Source organism: Merops nubicus, unplaced genomic scaffold (genome assembly GCF_000691845.1).
Source record: "Merops nubicus isolate BGI_N331 unplaced genomic scaffold, ASM69184v1 scaffold6607, whole genome shotgun sequence".
NCBI classification, from domain to species: Eukaryota; Metazoa; Chordata; class Aves; order Coraciiformes; family Meropidae; genus Merops; species Merops nubicus.
Window position 1 is genome coordinate 33,200 of NW_008620905.1, and position 20,173 is coordinate 53,372.

Below are 20,173 nucleotides of genomic sequence, written 5' to 3' on the forward strand. Positions count from 1 at the left end.
CCTGCTGCCTTTGGCACATGGTTGATGCTGGCACAGGTTAGCACAGGGCTGAAATGGGGAAGAAGCTGCAAATACAAAGCAGAAGGTCCCTCCTGCAAATGGAGTTATAGGCACAGGGGGAAGAAAAGGTGAAGAACAGAGAAACTGCACAAGTTTTCTCACTGCTCATGGCTCACAGACATGGATCTTCTACCCCAGAAGAGCTGCCTAAACCAGATGGGGTTTCCATCACACCTCACAAAGGAGGTTGCTGGCAATGGGGCCCCACTGTTGCTCAACAGCTGGGTGCTCAAACTCCTCCTTTGCTTGTCTAGGACCTGGGATTCCAGTCCACACTTGGGCACCTCGGGGGATGCATCAGGCAGAGCTCCTCTCAACCCACCAATTTTGTTGGGCATGAATAGCTACCATGGGAGATAGAGGTGGGGAATGACTTTGCAGACTGATGAATCAGATCTGACGTTGCTTCCAAACTCTGAACCAGTGAGGGGAAGCATTTTACACCAAGTGGAACAAACTGGCAGCTGAGAGAGAGCTTTCTCTGGCTGCTTCTGGGCTTCTTTGTGGCTAGCCATTCACCTGGTGAAAGGCAGAGCTACCCCAATTCTTTGCTTTGAACCAGGCACAGAAGGATTGATGGGACTGGTGGGATTTCTCCAGCTGCTTCTGTGTGAGCCCTACCCCAGGTCTGAAAGCACTCACCAGAGCAGCACCAAACACAAAGAGGGTCCTTGCCTCTGAGCATCTCAGGGATTTTGGTGGGAGGTGTCAGAGCATAAGGACTTCACTGCAAGCAACCTGGAGGAATTCTAAGCATCCTTTTGGTTGCTCTGGAGTTTGGGAATTAGAGAGCTGCTGAGAGAGGATTTGGTGATCTTATGTCATGCCACTGTTGGATTCTAGCTGCTTGTGATCCAATTTCAGTGTGTTGTAGCCATAACAAAGGTGGCTTGCACCTGCTTAGCCTGGAGTCCCATCAGCACTTTAATTCCAGGGCCATGGAGCTCATTATAACTCTTTTCACAATATCTACACATCTTCTTGGTTTTTCAGGCTTGAGTAGCCACTGTGAGAGCATCTGAGCTAGCTCTGAAAATCCATGACTGCATGTCTACCCTTCAGAGTATCTCATGCCCCTTATTGACTTCATCCCTCTACACTGTGCTCAGTCCCACATGTGGAGAAGTCCTTTGGAAGCAGCAGGCTCAGGTGGGAACAGGTACAGCTCTGGGGAGGGCTGTGGCATGGAACCACCACCCTCTAAGGACTGAGGAAGGAGGTGGATGGGCAGAGCTGCAGCTCTCCTCCTGTACTCAGCGTGGTTTGTTGGCAAGGGCTTAAGGCAAGCAACCAAGCATGAAGAAAAAGAAGTCCAGGGGCTGTTAGTACGTGGTGCCCAGGTCTCTAAACTCTGAAAGAGGGGCCCACCTTCCTTTCCATCTATTTGCACTGGTGACCCAGACTCTCCTTCATGAGCAGAGTGCTTTGAGGTGTTACAGGAGGATGACAGTTGCCCAGTTATTCAGTGTACCCATGAGCTGGGCAAGGATTTCCCACCCCCAGTGTAAAACTGGTGCAACTGGTTGGTGCAGTTGGGTGGGACAGAAACATGAGCACCAGTACCCTTGTGCTGCCTGTCTTCTGACTGAGTTTGGGGTTGCAGGGATGGTCTCAAATGCAGTGCCTGGCATGGCTCGGCAGGTTTGGTTTCACACCTCTCCTCCTCGCCACCAAGAAAAGAAAAGAAAAATGATGATTCCTTTGGTTTTAACAGGACGTAGACGTGTTCTTCAAGTAGGGGTTGCCCCTAGAGGGAAACTAATTGGCCTTCAGAGAGGAGGTAAAACACACACACCCATCTTAAAGATCGAACCATGCCTTCATCATGGGATGAAAGCTCCCAGCCAAAGCTGAGGAAGAAATCAATAGAATTTCTCCTTCCAGCCTCCTGAAGTGCCAGTTGTGTGCTGAGACAACCTCGTTCTGATGGAAACGATTTTCCCTGCTGCTGTGATGCTCATTTTTTCATCTGGAAAGTGGCTCCTTATGGCAGGCCTGATTCAATTAAGGATTGCAGGGTTCTACATCTCCCTTTCCTGGCAGTGTGTGCTAAGCGAGTGCAAACGAATTACAGACCAATTGTTTTCCCCCTGCTGCCTAATGATCCCGGGTGCCTTCATGCACCCAGATCTGTGGGCAAACTTAACAAAAAAGAGTGAAAACCACAGCCCTGCTCTGCTTTTTGGCATCTGTACCTGGTTTTTATACATGCAAATTGAGTTTCCTGCTCGTTGAAAACGACCAAACAAAACCCAGGGTCATGAACACAGCCCAGAGAGTGGCATTCAGGCTCTTCCTTCTCAGCCACCTGCTTTCCAGAGGGGGGGTTTGGAAAGCTTCTGCTGAGAAGGGTGGTGGGTGATTAGCAGAACACTGGGGTGTCCTCAGAGGGGCTTTCCTGGAGCTGCAGCTTCATCTTCACATCACGGGCCGTGTGTTGGCCTCTCCCCTTCCTGCTCCTGTTCCTCCTGTCCCTTCTCCCTGTGTCCCTGACTCTTCAGTGCCTTATTATCACCTCCTATCAACAGGAATTTTGGCACATTCGTATGTTTGGCTTTTTTTATTTTTTATTTTTTTCCTGCTTCTTGCCTCCCTTTCTCCTTTACTGGCTCATTTTTTAAAAAAAAAAAAGTGCAATTTATCAGTTTCAGAGATGCCAGTTCTGGTACAGCCACCAAGGACTCGGGCTCTCCTCTCCCTCACCCCCTTGTACTTCGTTATTTATGATACAACCAGGATCTCCCAGGTTCATCCTCAAGTGACTGGGACCTTTACTCATCGTTCTCAACCCCCGAGGGCTTGAAACTTCAAAGATCTGAAAAGAGGGAGAGGAAAAGTATTTCTCTGCCTCTTGGCTCGATCTGGACGCCGGTGGCTTTTCCAGTTTTGTGTCCTCTGTTGGCTCATGTGGAGCATGTCCTTTCAGAAGGATTTGTCATCATGTGGCTGGTTCCTGGGGATCCTTCTGTCTCTCAGCGTGTCTCTTGGATGCTCAGTGCCTGGAGCACCTCTCCCCATCACACCAGGGAGAATTCAGCCTGGAAGCCAGAGCACCGGCGTGTCTTTGGTGAGCACTTGGTCAGCATGGAGATCTGGGTGCTGAAGTTGGTGCCGTTGCTGCCCAGGGAAGGGTGGTGATACTTCATGTCCGAGCCCAGGAACCGCTCCAGGTGCCACCTCCGCCACTTGCGCTTGAGTTCAGCTTGGACCTAGGTGGTGGGAAGACAAGAAAATGAGAGAGGGGAGCATTTGCTCTTGCTCTGGCTTGATTCCATGAGCAGCCATGGGTGGACCCACCCACTGAGAGGCCAAGAATCATTTTATAAAGGTCACTCAACTCAACCTGGCCAGAACTTTTGTCCATAGAAGAGAGGTGACACTCCAGACAGACAACCAGACTGCAAATCCCTGAACTTCAGCAGAAAAGTGAGCACAGGGGAATTTCTTATCTGATACAATGGTGCCAGAGTGCTCCCCTATCTCTGGAACCATTCCAGGTCAGGCTGGCCGGGGCTCTGAGCACCCTGCTCTAGGTGTAGATGTCCCTGCTCCCTGCAGGGAGTTGGACTGGATGACCTTTAAGACCCCCTTCCAACCCAAAGCATTCTATGGTGCTACTGAACTTTCATGGCAACATATCCTACACTTTGTGAGTAGAATTAAGATCTTTTTTTTTTTTCACTGCCCTCTTTTTGTCCAAAAACTTTGTCCCTTTGTCCAAAAGCTTGTTTGTAAAGCTGTCTTTACAGCTGTGCCTTTTTTTTTTTTTAAATAGAAACTACTTTCTCCTGCTCAGGGAGTTGACAGACATCATCTGGTTTACACTGTCCAGATTCTAATCCTGAACAGATCTGGCCACTGGCCCTGTCACTTCCTGCAACCTTTTATTCAAATTTGAAGATAAAAGTGTGAACTGGATAAACCAGCTGGGACTCTGGGATCAGCAAGTTCAGGAGCAGTACAGCACCAGGCTGCAAACCCCAGGACTGGAAAGGTGGGACAGGCAAGATCAATGCTTCCAAGGTAGAAATATGTTTTCCTGGCACTGCTCTGTGCCTAACAAGCCACATTGATGCCTCTGTTGATTTTGGATCATTACTAAGTTGGTGTGGTGTGGCAAAGGTCTCTGCTGGAGCTGGGCTACCTGCCCTGTGTGATGTACACAGCAGCAGCGTGGCTGGAAGCAGCAAATTGTGATTCTGGACACTCTTCCTCTCCCTAGGAAGCTGGAACACAAGCCCAGCTCACAGCTGCTGCTTTCTTGCCCGTGCTCAGATTGCTGAGCTGAAAGGGCTCCAGCTGACAGCAGCTCCAAGGTTTTAGCTGCTCACCCCTGCTTGGTAGCCTTTGAGATATGGGTTTAATCAGTCCCTGCTGAATTGCTTATGGGCAGATGGAGCAAAACTATCACTGCACTAACGAGCCTCCACCTTGGCAGGGGGCCTGATTCTGGGCTGGATTCACTGAGATGCTGAGTGTGATGGGCTTTATCCTGCCCTGCTGAAGGTGGTCCTGTGGGATTGGGCTTTACACAAGGTCACGCTGGAGTTCTGCTGATGCCATCTCATGGGTAAAGGACAGGCTCACCAGCAGCAATGTCACAGTGCACACAAAAGTCCTAATATATTTATTAATTGTGCTGGAAACTGTCAGGGAAAGATTGTTTTTCTGGAGTAAAGTGATTTGACTTGGATGCTTCCCCCCCAGTATGGGAGCATCAGGAATGGGCCACTTCTCAATCCACATTCAGTTGGCCTTAGCTTCAAATAGTAACCAAACAACACTGCTGGTCTTACCTCCCCGTTGAGAAAGCAGTAGAGGACAGCCACCACAAACCCCTAGGGAAAAGGAGAGAAGAGGCTGTTAGCACCTCTCAGACTCACTGCAGCCTTGGAGAGGGGGCACAGTATGGGAGCATCAGGAATGGGCCACTTCTCAATCCACATTCAGTTGGCCTTAGCTTCAAATAGTAACCAAACAACACTGCTGGTCTTACCTCCCCGTTGAGAAAGCAGTAGAGGACAGCCACCACAAACCCCTAGGGAAAAGGAGAGAAGAGGCTGTTAGCACCTCTCAGACTCACTGCAGCCTTGGAGAGGGGGCACCACTGCTGGGGGACTGCTAAGAAACCACCTTAGAAACCACCTGACTGCATTTTTCCCGAAAAAAGGAGCAGGGGAAGACTGGTTAAGGTGCCTTGAAGCAGAAGTGTGGGTGTAAGATCAAAGACTGCTCCAGACTGGAGTTTAGAGCCATCAGCAGTGGGCTCAGCTCCAAGGGGCACTTGGTCATTCCAACTGGGGCATTAGAGGCAGCTGGATGAGATACCAGACCCAGATGTGCTGCTGAAACTGGGGAGACCCAAACATGCTCACCAGCACATCACCAAGGTCAGAATGACCTTAGACATGGGATAGGACTAAACTCTTCCTTTCCCAGCTCCCCTGCAGTGACAGCTCGTTTTTGGGAATCTCAGCTTTCACTGGGAAGAGGAAACCAAACTTTTCTCTAGCCCTTATGGCTGCAAACACTAAAGGCAAGGGGTTAGTGTAGATCCATTTGTCTCTCAAAGGAAAGACACCAGATGTGAGGTGATGGTGGTGTAGACAGGGACATTAACTCCCTAACACCCAACACTGGAACTGGCTGAAGTGAAGCGTGTGGGAGGGTCCAAGAAGCAAACTCCACCAGCACTTCCTGAAGATTACCATGGAGGACAGCCCCATTATTCCTCCTGGTGGGAAACCTGCCTCCTTATGCCAAGGAACTGGGATCCTGCTTGGGCAGGACCTACAGGACAACTTGGCTTATTGACAGAGGAGAAAGTTCATGCAAGTCAACTGGTTGAAGACAGATTAAGCTCCTGTTAATGGGCAGAAAGACATTCCTCCCAAAGGTGATTTATCTCACCTTACACAATGTCAGTAACATAGAAACTCAGCTGAGGTGCTCATTTTTCTCCCTAAAGCACAAAGAACCCCAGGGTGATTAACTTACAGAGGTACATTTTCTTTTCAGGTGCCTGAAATGAGGAGAAATAATCTCCTGGAGGTCCAGGAGGCAAAACAGAAAATGATCTTCCATCTTGGCCAAGCTGGAGCAAGCAGCTTTATCCCCAAGGGTATAAGAGCAGCATTGGGCAAGGCCAGGAGAAAACCCAGCTCACAGGAGTGCTTATTGCCTTGCCCAGCTTCCTTCACTTCTCCCTCCCATGGCCCAAGAGGGGGCTTACCTGGAACGACCCAACCACGAGCTCAAAGACCAGCTTCACTTCTGCTTTGAAATTGTCAGGGAAGAAAGCAAACATGATGTAGTGAATGCCAAAGAGAGGGATCAGCAGCAAGGTGGACTTGGCCAGCCTCCTGTTGGAAAGACAAACAGGAGTTGGTGAGAGGAATAAAGAAATCCTGTATCTATCTGAGCCCAGTGCCACCTCAAAGCCTTAATTTGCTGGTTACCTGGCTCATGATGGTGTAGCCTCTACCAGGCATGTTAAGTGCCTTGGTTTGCCCTTGGGAGGTGTGATATGGGCCACTTGCCCTCATGTCTTGGGGACATCCATCTTTTCAACAGCAGCCTCCAGCAAGGCAGGATTTAGATTATCAGGAGGAAGATCTCTCCTATGAGGGTGGTGAAACACTGAACAGGCTGCCCGGAGGGGTGGTTGATGCCCCATCCTTGAAGACATTCAAGGTGAGGCTTGATGAGGCTCTGAGCAACCTGCTCTAGTTGGGGATGTCCCTGCTTAGTGCAGGGGGGTTGGACTGGATGAGCTTTAAAGGTCCCTTCCAACTCAAAGCATTCTATGATTCTGTGATTCTAAGACAGCCTCAGGAGGCTGCCCCCAGCCAGGGGGAAGACGTGTCCAGGATATAGCAAAACAAAAGGGTGTTGAGATACCTCCTCACAGCCCAACCTCCCCAGGACCCCTCTGATGACCTGGGCTGGGAGCCAATGACACGTGGAGCTGGATCCTCAGCTGGGCACAGTCAGGTCAGACTAACCAAGGCCCATGCTGGGAGCATTTCCACAGGTTTGCTTTCCTCGTTCACAGCTCTCATGTTAATACCTGGGTGCCTCCAGCTAAGGCAGAGAGATCAGCCCTACATTATTTCTGCAGCTGGCTGATTTCAGAGGTGGTGACACCATAAAAGGTGACATCTTTATTCCTAGCAGCTTCAACAGAGGTATTTCTTTCTCCCTTCTTTCCTCTTCCCCTCCCACTGGAGATCTTTTTTCATCTCTGCAAGCTAAATCATCAGCTAGCGCTGCCTTTGTTTGCTTGGGATTTCTCAAAATTACAGCTTCTGGGACAGAAATGGGATGTTTAGCTCAGCATAATGACAGGCTGTGGTACAATGACTGTCTCCAACAGAGGGGGATGAGCAGTGTTAGTGCTTAACGGCATCAGGCTGGGTAATCAGAGTCCTAATTGGGAAGAGAGGATAATTTATTAAATAGAATCGTCATTAAAATAGAGCTGATGGAAAGAAAAGGAAATCAAGGGCTTAAAGATGAGTAGGGGGGTTTTGGCTCCTTTGGTCACCTCCATCCTCCCACGTCCCCCTCTCCTAGAGGCTTTTGGAAGAACTGAAGCTACAGATGGGATGCTGGAAATAAATAGTTGTTTTTCCATCTGCAAACCCTTCACCTCCAAAGCCTCATCAGGTTCAGTCCCCTCAGCCCATCTTCATTTATTTGTCATCTGCTTAAGCCCACTGGGAAGGCTGATGTGTCAGCTTCATGCAGATGATGCTCATCACTATGTTTCCCAGCAGACCCTTCCAGCTTTCCCTGGGCCTGGTCCAAAGAGAGCTTGACATTAAGGCTGTGGTTGGAAACTGTGGTTCCCTGGGGAGAACCTGCTGGGTGCAACCCATTCCAGGCCAAACAAGTGCCTGCAGGAAGCTGAGGAACCTTCCAGGAATTTGCCTTTCCCACCACATCGCTCACTGGCAGCCACATCCATGCTCTGTAGATCCAAAATTTGAGTCCTCTTGGATGTCTCTGTCACTAGTGGCTTTGCAGAGGTCTCCCCTCTCTCCCCAGTCTTTCAGGAACAGCTAACCTAGAGGAGACGGATGTGGTGCTACCTTTGGGGCTTTGCACCCTCCAATGGATTAGAAAGCTTTATCTTATCCTTGCAGACAACATCAGGGCTTCAGTTTGGCATTTCTGCTCTTTCCATTGCCACCCTGCAGCCAGGGGCAAAAACCTTCTACCATTGGGATCCCTCCTCCAGTGGACCCAAGACCCCAAACCAGTCTCTTGTTCCCAGCACTGAGCTTCCCCAGAGTACTGAGGGATGGTTTAGATCTCAATTTGGCTTCAGTAGAAAGCCCCTGTGGTACTTAAAAGACTCCTCCACTAACCAGTGAGGAAGAAGACCTTCCCCAGCCATGGTGTGACATCTAGGAAGCTAAAGCCTGGTTGTGCACGAGGCAGAACTTGGAGATGGTCCAAAGCTGGTCAAAGCTACCTGCTGGAAGCTTTACTCATTACTTCCACTCCCAGCACAGGGTGCACTGCTTAGCCCTACCCTCTCTGACAGATAGACTTGGTGACAGGGAATTTAGGGAGAACATCTCCACCAGCCTGCACCCCACCTACTCCTCTCCCTGGGAGCAGGTAAGAGTGAACCAACATTTTAGTGATGCTCCTTGAATGCAGGATGGAAAAGTCACCCAGAAAAGTTTTGAGGATAATATTGACCTGTGAACATGTAGAGAATAGAAAGAGATGAATTTTGCTCAAGATTTCTGCTGTAGAAACCAACTTCTATTAACCCCAAATGTTGCTGCCTCATTTTTCCACACGTCTCTGTCATTTCCAGAAAACTGGTTTCGCTGCCTCATTTTTCCACATCTGTCTCTGTCATCTGTCTCTGTCATTTCCAGAAAACTGGTTTAGGAGACTTGTTTTCACTGTTTCCAACACATGAAAGCCCAGTTGTCTGTCTGTAGCATTCATGAGGGAGTCAGAAGTGCACTTGAACTTCCAGCTAAAATGAAACTGCTTGGAATTGAACAATACTGTCCACAGGTCACGATGGGATGATTTTTTTTTGTTGATAAAATAAACAATATAAAATAAACAGGAGAAGGAGGGAGAGATGCAGAATGAGAGCTTGCTGCTGTTGTTAGTTTAAAAGACATTTCTCTCAGATTTGGCAGTGACAGTGTTCTCCCCCCCAGTCTGACCTTTGTTTCCCATCACTCTGCTCAAATGATGCATCTGGTCACAGTGGATTTGGGGGGAGAACAGAGAAGGATAAATAGGCAAGGGATAATTTGAGTAACGTGCCCACCTCACCACGGTGCTGGTCAGGGTCCAGCTGAAGGCAAATCTGGAGGTGACTAACATCTACAGTCAGTATGTGAAGATGGCTATGAGTCAATCATCTCAGGCCATAAATAAGGGACAGCCCAGAGCCTGTTGGGCTCTCCTGCACAGCAGTGGGCTGCTCACCAGCTGCAGTTCTTCTCCAGCTTCTCCCCTTGTGCAGGGACACCTCCCAAGGTTACTCCTCGAGGCTGAGAGATTCCTTGCCCCAACAGATGCTCAGTGATTAAGAGCTAAATGTTGAAATCTTAATTCAGTGGTATAAAGGATAATCCTAAAGGCATAAACCCTTGACCAAGTCTGGGTCTAGAAGTAGATATAGCTGCACCCAGACTCCTCTCTGAGAAGTTTAGAAAGTAAGGGGGTCCTTCCTCAACCTGGTGGCTCAACAGGGGGATCTCCATGCCAGTTTTGTCTGGCCCTGTCAGGTACCTACAAGTGCAGAGCATGTGTATTATGGAATCTATAAAAGGGTCTGGACCCCAGAGGTCTTTACAGAGAGCTGTCCAATGGTGACAAACTTAAGACCACAGTGAGGACTCCTCTTGGTGGGATCCAGCCTTCAGGTTGGGACACACTATTCATTTGCATAGGAAAGTGTCATCTCTCATGTCCCACTGCAGTCAACAGAGTCAACAAAGGTCTTCAGATGCCCCAGAGAATCTGGCTGGTAGCCAGCTGCCCCCATATAAGGGTACAAGTCTCCCAGAGGTCCTGGGTCCTCTGTGCCAGGGCCAAGTAAGTATTTCAAAGCATAGAATCACAGAAGGTTTTAGGTTGGAAAGGACCTTTCAAGGTCATCCAGTCCAACCCCCTGCAGGGAGCAGGGACATCTGCAGCTAGAGCAGGGTGCTCAGAGCCCTGGCCAACCTCCCCTGGGAGGGTTCCAGGAATGGGGCAGAGACCACCTCTCTGGGCAACCTGGGCCAGGGGCTCACCACCCTCAGGGTCAAACATATTTTCCTTCTATCCAGTCCAAATCTCCTCTTTTTTACTTTAAAACCATCACCCCCTAGTCCTGTTGCAACTATTACCCCTTCTCCTGTCACAACAGGCCCTGCTGAAAAGATTGTCCCCATCTTTCTTACAGCCTCCCTCTAAGTACTGAAAGGCTGCAGTGAGGTCTCCTCAGAGCCTCCTCTTCTCCAGGCTGAACATCCCAAACACTCCCAGCCTTTCTTCACAGGCAAGGTGTTCCAGCCCTCTGTTTTTGTGGCCCTGTGTCCCAATGCATCTCAGAAGTTTTGGACACTGATGAGTGATCAGCTGGTTCATGCTCACATGGAACTGAGATGTTTTTCCAGGTGGAGGAGGAATGGGAGGAGCTGTAGAAGTGAACATCATCTGCACTTCCATCCTACCTCCTGTTTGGCAGGCCCGTGTGAGGAAGTCCATTGTCCCAATACATCTCAGAAGTTTTGGACACTGATCAGCTGGTTCACGCTCACATGGAACTGAGATGTTTTTCCAGGTGGAGGAGGAATGTGAGGAGCTGTAGAAGTGAAGATCATCTGCACTTCCATCCTACCTCCTGTTTGGCAGGCCCGTGTGAGGAAGTCCATGTTGCTGCCTGCCCGTGCTACGTTTGTTTATGAGGCAAAAGGATCTTTCCTGGCAGCTCCCACTTCACTGGAAAATGTGAAATAAAAAGCCCTGAACCCAAAGCTCAGCGTGACCCTCGAGGTAATCTGGGCATAACCCTTCTGATGTGTGCTGGCAGCACTTCCACTGAGATGGGTGGGAGCCAACTGCTCCAGGCTGCTGCTGAGCACTAGGACATATTTCAATATGCTGATTTAATCTACCTGGCCAAAGCTGTTGCAATCCTGGGGGGGGTACCAAGATACAACGCCCAATTGGAAATACATGAAGGGAGGTGATGGAAAGCAGGAGTTCTGGTAATGCTGGTGTGTTGTGATGGCAGAAAAAAAGAGGTAATTGGCTTGTGGTTGCTGCAGGGAGAAGTTAAGGTCAAATGCCTCTCTCGAGGCAGATGAAATGCATAATTCACCATCACTAGAGAGAAAGACTCAGAGTCATGGCTGGTCAGTATTTATGGGCCATATTGATGTTGTCTTCTGTCTTTCAGAAGGATGAATTGAGTTCACATTCTTCACTGTGCTTAAAGGCACTGGTCCCTCCAAAGACAAAGCAGATTTATGAGCACTGACCAGGCAGACACTGGAGTTTTTTTCCTTGTCAGTTCTTTTCTAGGTTTCATTTAATAAATTTTGAGGTCCTGAGCCAGGACAGTGGCAAGAGTGAAAAATAAACCACTCTGAACTTTTATTTTTTTTGCTGAAACCAGAATAAATCCATGCAGACAGGGAGGTTTCTTGCACTCTTAGAATACTGCAGCTAAGACCAGTCTTGGCCACTGAGACAGATGATCCCACTTGCATGTTGTTCATTGTAAACAGTCCCATTAAGGTCAACCTGATAGCCCTAAAATCAAAGTATTTGTGCCAAGAAAATCTTCTGTGACTGCTACTTCTCAACAGGAAAGAGAGATGTGTTGAATTCATCCAATCTGGTTCAGGGGTCTGCTTCAGAATAAGGAAAATTTCATAGAATCACAGAATGGGTTGGGTTGGAAGTGATCTTAAAGATCATCCAGTTCCAACCCCCTGATATGGGCAGGGACATGACACCTTCTACTAGACAAGGCTGCATCCAACCTGGCCTTGAACACCTCCAGGGATGGAGCATCCACAGCTTCCCTGGGCAACCTGTGCCAGGTTCTCACCACTCTCACAGTGAAGAACTTCATCCTAATTTGTAATCTAAATCTTCCAGTTGGAAGACATTACTCCTTGTCCTATCACTACAAGCCCTTGTAAAAAGTCCCTCCCCTGCTTTCTTGTAGGCCCCTTTCAGATACTGAGAGGCCACAATAAGGTCTCCACAGAGCCTTCTTGTCTCCAGGCTGACCAAGCCAAGCTCTCTCAGCCTGTCTACACAGGAGAGGTGTTCCATCCATCTGATCATCTTTGTAGCCAGCCTCTGGACCCAGTCCACCAGGTCTATGTCCCTCTGGCATTGGGCTCCAGGTGGGGTCTCACCAGAGTGGAGCAGAGGGGCAGAATCTCCTCCCTTGACCTGCTGGCCACGCTTCTTTTGATGCAGCCTAGGATGCAGCTGGTTTTCTGGTCTGCACTCACACATTGTTGGCTCCTGTTGAGCTTTTCATCAAGCAGCACCTTCAAGTCTTTCTCCTCAGGCTTACTCTCAATCCATACTCTGTTCAGCCTGTGTTTGTGATTGCCCCAACCCAGCTGCAGGACCTTGTGCTTGGCTGTATGGAACTTCATTTCCCATTGGTTCTACACAATGTACTCATTTTCTAGATATCTCCATCTTTCAAAAAGGGAGCTGAGGGTAAAGAGTTCAGAAAAAACCTCCCATACACTGTGGACAGCTTCTCTATGTTCTCCATCAGGGTCCATCTACCTTCAGTATCCAATAAATTATGAATATACACAGACAAAATAAATAGTTTCATGATCATTACTGTTGCTCTCACTTCTTCATTGCTAATCCTAGGAGAAAGTTTTCTCTCCTGCCTGCTCAAACTGACATGCACCATGCTCAGCTGTTTCACAAATGCCCCATTTCTGATTTGCTCTGAAAATCAGGTTATTTTTCAGATTTGCATCTGATTTTCCCATTTCTGATTTTGAAATGTCCTGAGTTCTGATTTGCTTTAATTAACTGGCAGATTCTTGACTCTGATCAGTGCAGACAGGTGCAATGATGAAGTAACAACCAAATAGGTATCTCCAAAATCATACAAAATGGTTGAAGGAGTCTAGAACTTACGAATATTGGCTGGTTTCATTGTGTCCAACGTCTGGGGAATGCAGCTTCTGGACTAAGATACGGATGATGCAAATGAAGAGAATGAAGTTCACCTGTCGGGATGGGGAGAAAGGAAATAGAGAAAGGAATTGAAAAAAAATGTCATTTTTTCTCTGGTGAAAAGAGCCCATCATTAGAAGAGGATTCCTTTCCCATTTTTTTTGCCACGGAGCAAGCTGTTGTTAAAAAGCCACGAGCAGAGAACCCCGCTCTGGGAGCACAAACCGAGACAGGGTGGCGGTCATCTTGGGCCTGACATCAGCCTGCTTGGGACTTTGTGTCATACATCCCAAGTATGATGATGTCAAACCCATGGAGCACAGCTCTGCACGACGTCCTGCTGCGTGGGGGGCAGCGCCGACGACGGGGTGGGAAAAGAGCCTCAGGAGTGAGCGGAACGACGGCCGGCAAAGCCCTCGGGAGACGGTGACATGGGACCAGCTGCTGGGCTTGTGGCATGGAGTAGATGGCAAGTAAAACTCTTGGTGGTTCCCTACTGCAGGCCAGAAGTGGGTTTTATCTTCCCCTTTATCAGTATATTTGAAACCTCACCTTCAAACTGGGTTGTACAGAGTTTTATCCTCAGTAAAGCCCACCGTAAGTAGCTTGGCATGCATTTAGCTTGATGTTTCTATGCTAAATGGGTTACTCTTGCTACCTTACATTTATATGCCACAGGAGGACCTCAGAATGGTTCTGTTGTGCTGGGTAGCCTGGGTGCGTTTGGGGAAGGGTTAGTCCTGAGAGCTGATCTGGAAAGCAGAGGGGTGTAGAAGTGGTTAGTCCAGTGTCAAAGCACAGTGCTGGTGTCGGAGCCAAGACAGGACCTGGGAGGTATTTAAAAGACATATGGATGTGGTGCTGAGGGACATGGTTTAGTGGTCACCCAGCAGTGGTGGGTTAATGGTTGGACCTGATGATCTTAAAGGTCTCTTCCAACCAAAACAATTCTATGTTTCTATGTTTAATTTCATCTGGTCACTTTTAAGGTCCTGTCCATTGGAGCATGCTGCTATTCCTGCAGTATATACCATAGAAAAGCTATCACAGCTTTCTGAGGATTTAGTTGAGTTTTAGTTGGGCACCCAACCTCTTTCTTTACCCTTTCGTGGTCAGCAAATGCACAAAGGCTTCTGAGTTTTAGAGACTCAGAGGCTGGAAGGGATGGTGTTAAACAACCAGTCTGATTTCCTGCAAAAACAGATTGCAAAGTCTCCTCCAGCACTTCCTCCATTTATCTCCACAACAGGTGAATGAAGGAGACTGAGGCACATCTCTCATGTAGACACTCTTTTTGTTTTAAGAGGCTATGAATGGCTGGGAATTAATTTCTTGGTTATGATGTATTGTTTAATCACTTTTTTATCTATCCCATGCCATTTATCATAGTTTCTCTTCAGGTTTATTTGCTTATAAAAATGGGTTGCATCCTACTTGGTGGCAAGTAAAAATTATCAATTCAAACCAACATTCCCTAGATCAATGATTCTAATAAGCATTAATAGCACAGGAGTTGCAGCACTGCAGGTAAGATCAGAGCAGTTAAATGCTGGTTGTTGGCTCACAGTGGGCAAGAGCAAACGTAGACACAGGGCAGTGGTGAGTCAGGTGGAGTGTGACTTGTAGGCTTAGTCCAGCCTTAGCATTGCATGGTAGAATATTGGGCCACCAGGCTATTGGAGAAGTTATTTTTCAACCTAGAGTATAATCAAAGCCACTTGATCTGTTCCCACTGCTCAATATCTTTTATATATGTTAGATCTTATATCTGTATTTCTTCCTTCCATTGAGATCTATGCTTTATTCCCATGGATATGGACAAAACGTTGCATTCCACCCCAAATAAACCTGTTCACCAGATAGCAGTTATCAAGCCCTTCTTTTGTAACCAGATTTATATGATATTTGCAGAAAGAAAATCAGAAATTGCTGGTTCAACTTCTGCTTGGCAATGAGGAAATGATTTATTTGCCATAAGGAAATACACTCATTGATCTGAGGAGAATAAGGTGTATTTCTTGACCAAAAGTTTATGTTGGGAAAGAGAAAATACTATCTACAGCTTTCTATGAGGATATAAATATTTAGAGATGTGTCATCCAAGTATTGTATTTTTTTTTTTGGTGAGGTGAATAGAGTAAGATGTAATTATTCAAACTGCTTCTTGAATCCCCATGTGACAAATGCTGTAGGAAAAAAGTCTTCTTGTAAAGGTCATAATGTACGTGGAATAAGAAGAATGTATGTCTGAGAAAAGATTTCTATTTAAAAGACATGTTTGGCTTGATTTCTGTTGCATTCTTTTTCTCCCCTTCCCACGTACTTGCCTTTATTTAAGAAAACTCAAAGCTAAGTTTAACTCTGGTTCATTTGGTCTCAAGTTTTGGCTTGACACCTCACTCAGAGTTCTTTGTAAGTGTCTGGTTTCTGTGGTCAGACTTGAAGATAGCCAGAGAAGTAAGATCTCAAGCCCTTCTGTTGATTTATCTGGATATTAGTCACACTTCTCAAGAACTTGCTTTAAAAACATACAGCTGGCATCCAACTTTGTACTGGATGCTGTAACAAGGGGCAAGTATCTGGGCGGAATAGGTCTAATCTCTCTTTATCTAGGTAGAAATTGATGATATGGCTTATCCCATTTTGCTGTAAAGTGATGACATCTACAGCTGAAGAAGTCATCCTGGGCTCTGCATGTGGTCAGCTCAGAGAAACAAAAACAGTCACGGCACAATTCATCTGATTTAATTCAGACATCCACTATTTCATTAGCAAATGAGTCTTTCCTCCATCTCTCACCACATTCCTCAGCCTCCTCTGGCTGCACACATCCATGACACACCAGAGCACCCATGGTGACTAGGTGAGATGGAGGTGGTCAAAGTTAAACCAAATGAGCTGCACTTTGGTTGCCTAAGCCATCAAACTCTACCCGTGGTCAATGCTTAAAGGTGAAGATGTTTCTCTGGAGGGTGGACTTCCTCATCCTAAGATAGACATCAATATACAGTGGGATTTTATTGGTCAGTGGATTTTTCATGGACATTTACAGAACGCTTCTCAACACCCTTTTACCCCCCACACTTAATATTAAAGAGGGCTTTGCAGCCAGCAGAATGTGCTGATACTTTACCAAAATAGACACCAAAATAGGAGTTTTAATGATCCACCAGAATGGGGATTCCACTATTTCCTCCCAGCACCTAAAAAGAAACAAAAAACCAGACTTAAAATACCAAACGAGGCAAGCAAGCAGCTATTTAACCTTCACAGGTCCTTGGGTTCCCTAAATGCTGAAGAGAACTGTGCTAGGTTGTGTGAAGAGGACTTAACCTGGTGTGCATGAACTGGGAAGGGCTAAAGACTTGCTTTACAGTGGCTTTGAGTGCTGGTGGGTACTAATTTGCCCCAGATATGATGCTGTGAGCTCTTTTCCCCTTGGTAACGCAATGGGCTGGAGGATGTTGTCAGGTTGAATATGGGGGAGGATGATGATTCATTTAATTTCTCCAACACTGAAGTCTGCTCTGACGTAATGCTCTCAAAATCATGGATTCATGAGGCCTCCAATACCATCCATCATCCTGGATGGGGGTTTGGTTAAGCACAGAGCAAATGGCACCATCAGCAACACAACCAACCATGCCCTTCTGAAAAGGATGTCCACAGGGACACACCCTTCACCTACATCATCCAGAACCAGAGTTAGAAGCCAACAAGGAAATGACAGTGTAGGAATGACATAGAAATGACCAATATTGCTTGGCCAACATTTATCTGCAGCCCTCACAACAATCAGGTGGATTTTGAGGAGGACATTAATGAAAATTGGTGTGAATTTGTGTTAGAAATAATTAGTGGAACCTACAGTAGACCATTCCAACTGGGTTCAGCTCCTTTAATTCAAAAACTTGCTAGTGCAGGTAGTAGGAGATGAGGAGAGGCACTTTTAGAGCACATTTCCTGAGACCTATTTTAGGCATCAACTTTAGGAGGAAAAGAATTGCACTCCATGGATGGCTGTAGGAATCACATAGAAACGACCAATATTGCTTGGCCAACATTCATCTGCAGCCCTCACAAGAATCAGGTGATAAAAGGTGTATTTTGAGGAGGACATTAATGAAAATTGGTGTGAATTTGTGTTAGAAATAATTAGTGGAACCTACAGTAGACCATTCCAACTGGGTTCAGCTCCTTTAATTCAAAAACTTGCTAGTGCAGGTAGTAGGAGATGAGAAGAGGCACTTTTAGAGCACATTTCCTGAGACCTATTTTAGGCATCAACTTTAGGAGGAAAAGAATTGCACTCCATGGATGGCACTGACTAAATCTCCTACAAGAGCTGTGAAAGGAGACTCTCTAGGCTCACACACAGATGCTTATACTGCCTGCATGCTGCCCCTTCATTTAGAATTAAAGTGCCCCAAATTATGTCCAGTGCACTTCATTTTAGAAATAAATTCAGGCAGTCTGAATGAAGGGCACTTTTATTTCAAGTTAAAATGTTTAAACAGAGCCTTAATGTTGTTCAACCCATTTTACATAATTAGGCTTTATTCAATCTGGATTAATTTATTGTAATTTTTCACTATAGGCAGTATCCAAAAAAAAACAACCCCTCAGTCTATGTTAGGTATCAGCATATCCTTTAAATTCACACTTTTTTACTTGGCAGGAAGATGCAGAGCTTTAAAAACTCCAGGAAATGCAAAGAAATCTGTATTTTTATTAAGAATTGCTGGAGCTGGGTGAGAATATATAGTATGAAGAATTGGTATCCAGGCTGGTTGAAGCCTTTGGTCTCTATCTCATCACAGAGGCTATTTATTAACGGAGTAAATAAGGTCATCTTTATGCAGATAGAGTGAAAGCATAAAAGGAGTCAGTAGCCCTCAGGAAATGTGTTAGCACGAGTATAAATCAAAAAAAAGCAATGAGAAATCTGAGCTGCTTCTCCTCCTGAAATAAGGACAAATCAGGAGGAATTGGGAGAGGGAGAACACACGGGAGAAAATGGAATTAACCAAATGCTGCAAATGCAAGAAGTGAGGGCAGGCACAGTGAGCACACAACAAACCCCTGGTTCTGCATCTATTCTGTGTGTTTTCTCATAAAACCCTTCCCATTCCTCATTTTTGGCTGCTTGAGTAAAAACAGGAGGGAGAATTGCAGGATTAGATCCCATTTAACTGTCCAGATCCTGGGTATCTGCCTCATTTCCTTGGCTGTATTCTATCTGCTGCTCATAGAAATCTCAAAGGCTGTTGCTAGGTTAAAAAGGATGAAGAACAACTCCTAAGAGCTGCCTGGGGTGGGGGGAATAAATAGTTTTTAGACTTTTATAGAAGTAATAGGTGTGTTTATGAAGCATCTACTGCATGAGGATGTTTAGGGTCAGTTCTGCAGGGTTCAAAGCTTTGAGCTGAGCACGGGACAGTTGCTCAGCTGGTGTCTTTGTTTTATACAGGATCTCAGGGCCAACACCAGGGTCTGCCCACAAATTCCTTGTAAATATAAGAGACTCACAGAGTCATAGAAGGGGTTGGGTTAAAGGAAGGAAGAATTATCAAGGAGCTATAATGGGATTCCACAGGCTTACCCAACATCAAAAAAGTAAATCCTGACAACAGTCCAAGCAGTGATGAACACAGAGGGGGCACCTGACAAGAGAAGAGATGGTGTTACTGTCAGAAATCACTACCAGTGTTTTCAGAGCTGTTCTTCCCCACTCTCCTCTCTTATCTTCCCATTGTTGTGCCTACAAAAAACCTTCTGATGGTGGAATGCAAGGAATCTTTAGACACCTGCATCTAAGCCAGGCTCTCTTTAGCATCAATGGGGAAAAATACATACACAGGTCATCTGAGCTACTTTAGATGTTTGCTGTAGGGCCAGAAACATGCCCTTGGACTCCCTTGACTGTATTGCCAGGGTCCCCACTGACAGTAAAGGGAGCCTGGAGTGACAAGTTCATGTGTAGTTGTCTGTATTTGGCCAGATGAACTTGCCTCTGCTTCTCACTCCATGATCTTCTGCCTGAGTAGGGTGGTTTTGTTCCATCCTTTTGGTGACTCTTTATTCTGTCCCCTCCTTTAGTACATTTAGATTCTAAATACTTCAGGAAGGACAGGTCACTTTGCCCTGTTAGTCACAGTGTTGTGTATTGCCTGTTACCAGTGACTTTGGAGTGTAAAGGCAATAAAACCAGTAAGAACTGCAATGAGTGCACCCAAATTATTAATCTCTGCATGATCCATTTCAGATCCATCACTGGTGCTCTTGCAAACGATGAATGGCTGAAAGGTCCTTCAAGCAGCTGACATTTTCTGGCATTGCCCTTCCTCAGAGGTACCCAAACAACCTCAAAACACACTAAAACTCATCAGCTTAGAGTATCTATGCAGCAGGGAGGTTTAAAGAAGGCCTGACCTGATTATCAGCATCCCAAACAAGGCCTCCTAACATCCTCTCTTCTCACCCTGCTGGCACAGAGGACTGTGGCTCTTCTGCAGGGTGCAGCCAAGCATAACTCCTGTCACTTCTGATGGAGGTTATTCTACAGCTAACTGACCACATCCTGAATCCACCATGCCCCTGCCCAGGCAAAACTGTTATTTTTCCTCTTTTCTCTTCAAGATTCTTCCCTGCTCTAATTATTTCTCAGTTTCAGCTCTCGAGAGCCTGTCACTTTGCCTGCTTATACAAAAATCTTCTGCTGAATGGCTTAAAGGGGAGAAGAGAGCTCTGTGTCCTCTTTGGAGAAAGAAGAGAAGTGGATCTGGTAGGATTAATTTGCATAAATTAGCAATTCAGCTCGGAGTTATTTTGTGAAGAGTTTCATTCTGTGCCCCTTAGCATTTTCTCATTTGTTTTATTATAGTTAGTTTATTTATTTTATTAAATTTATAAT

General features: G+C 46.4%; 1 protein-coding gene across 1 annotated transcript; it reads right to left on the reverse strand.

Annotated features, from left to right (window-relative positions):
* Positions 1-3,063: 3,063 nt before the first annotated feature.
* On the reverse strand, positions 3,064-18,930 carry LOC103776733 (vasoactive intestinal polypeptide receptor-like). The gene is made up of 6 exons (XM_008944257.1): positions 18,863-18,930; positions 16,394-16,463; positions 13,222-13,313; positions 6,293-6,422; positions 5,057-5,098; positions 3,064-3,269 (listed from the first exon to the last, which is right to left on the reverse strand). Exons 4-6 carry the CDS (start codon positions 6,365-6,367, stop codon positions 3,078-3,080), a joined length of 309 nt encoding a protein of 102 aa, XP_008942505.1. The 5' UTR covers positions 6,368-6,422; positions 13,222-13,313; positions 16,394-16,463; positions 18,863-18,930; the 3' UTR covers positions 3,064-3,077.
* Positions 18,931-20,173: the final 1,243 nt, after the last annotated feature.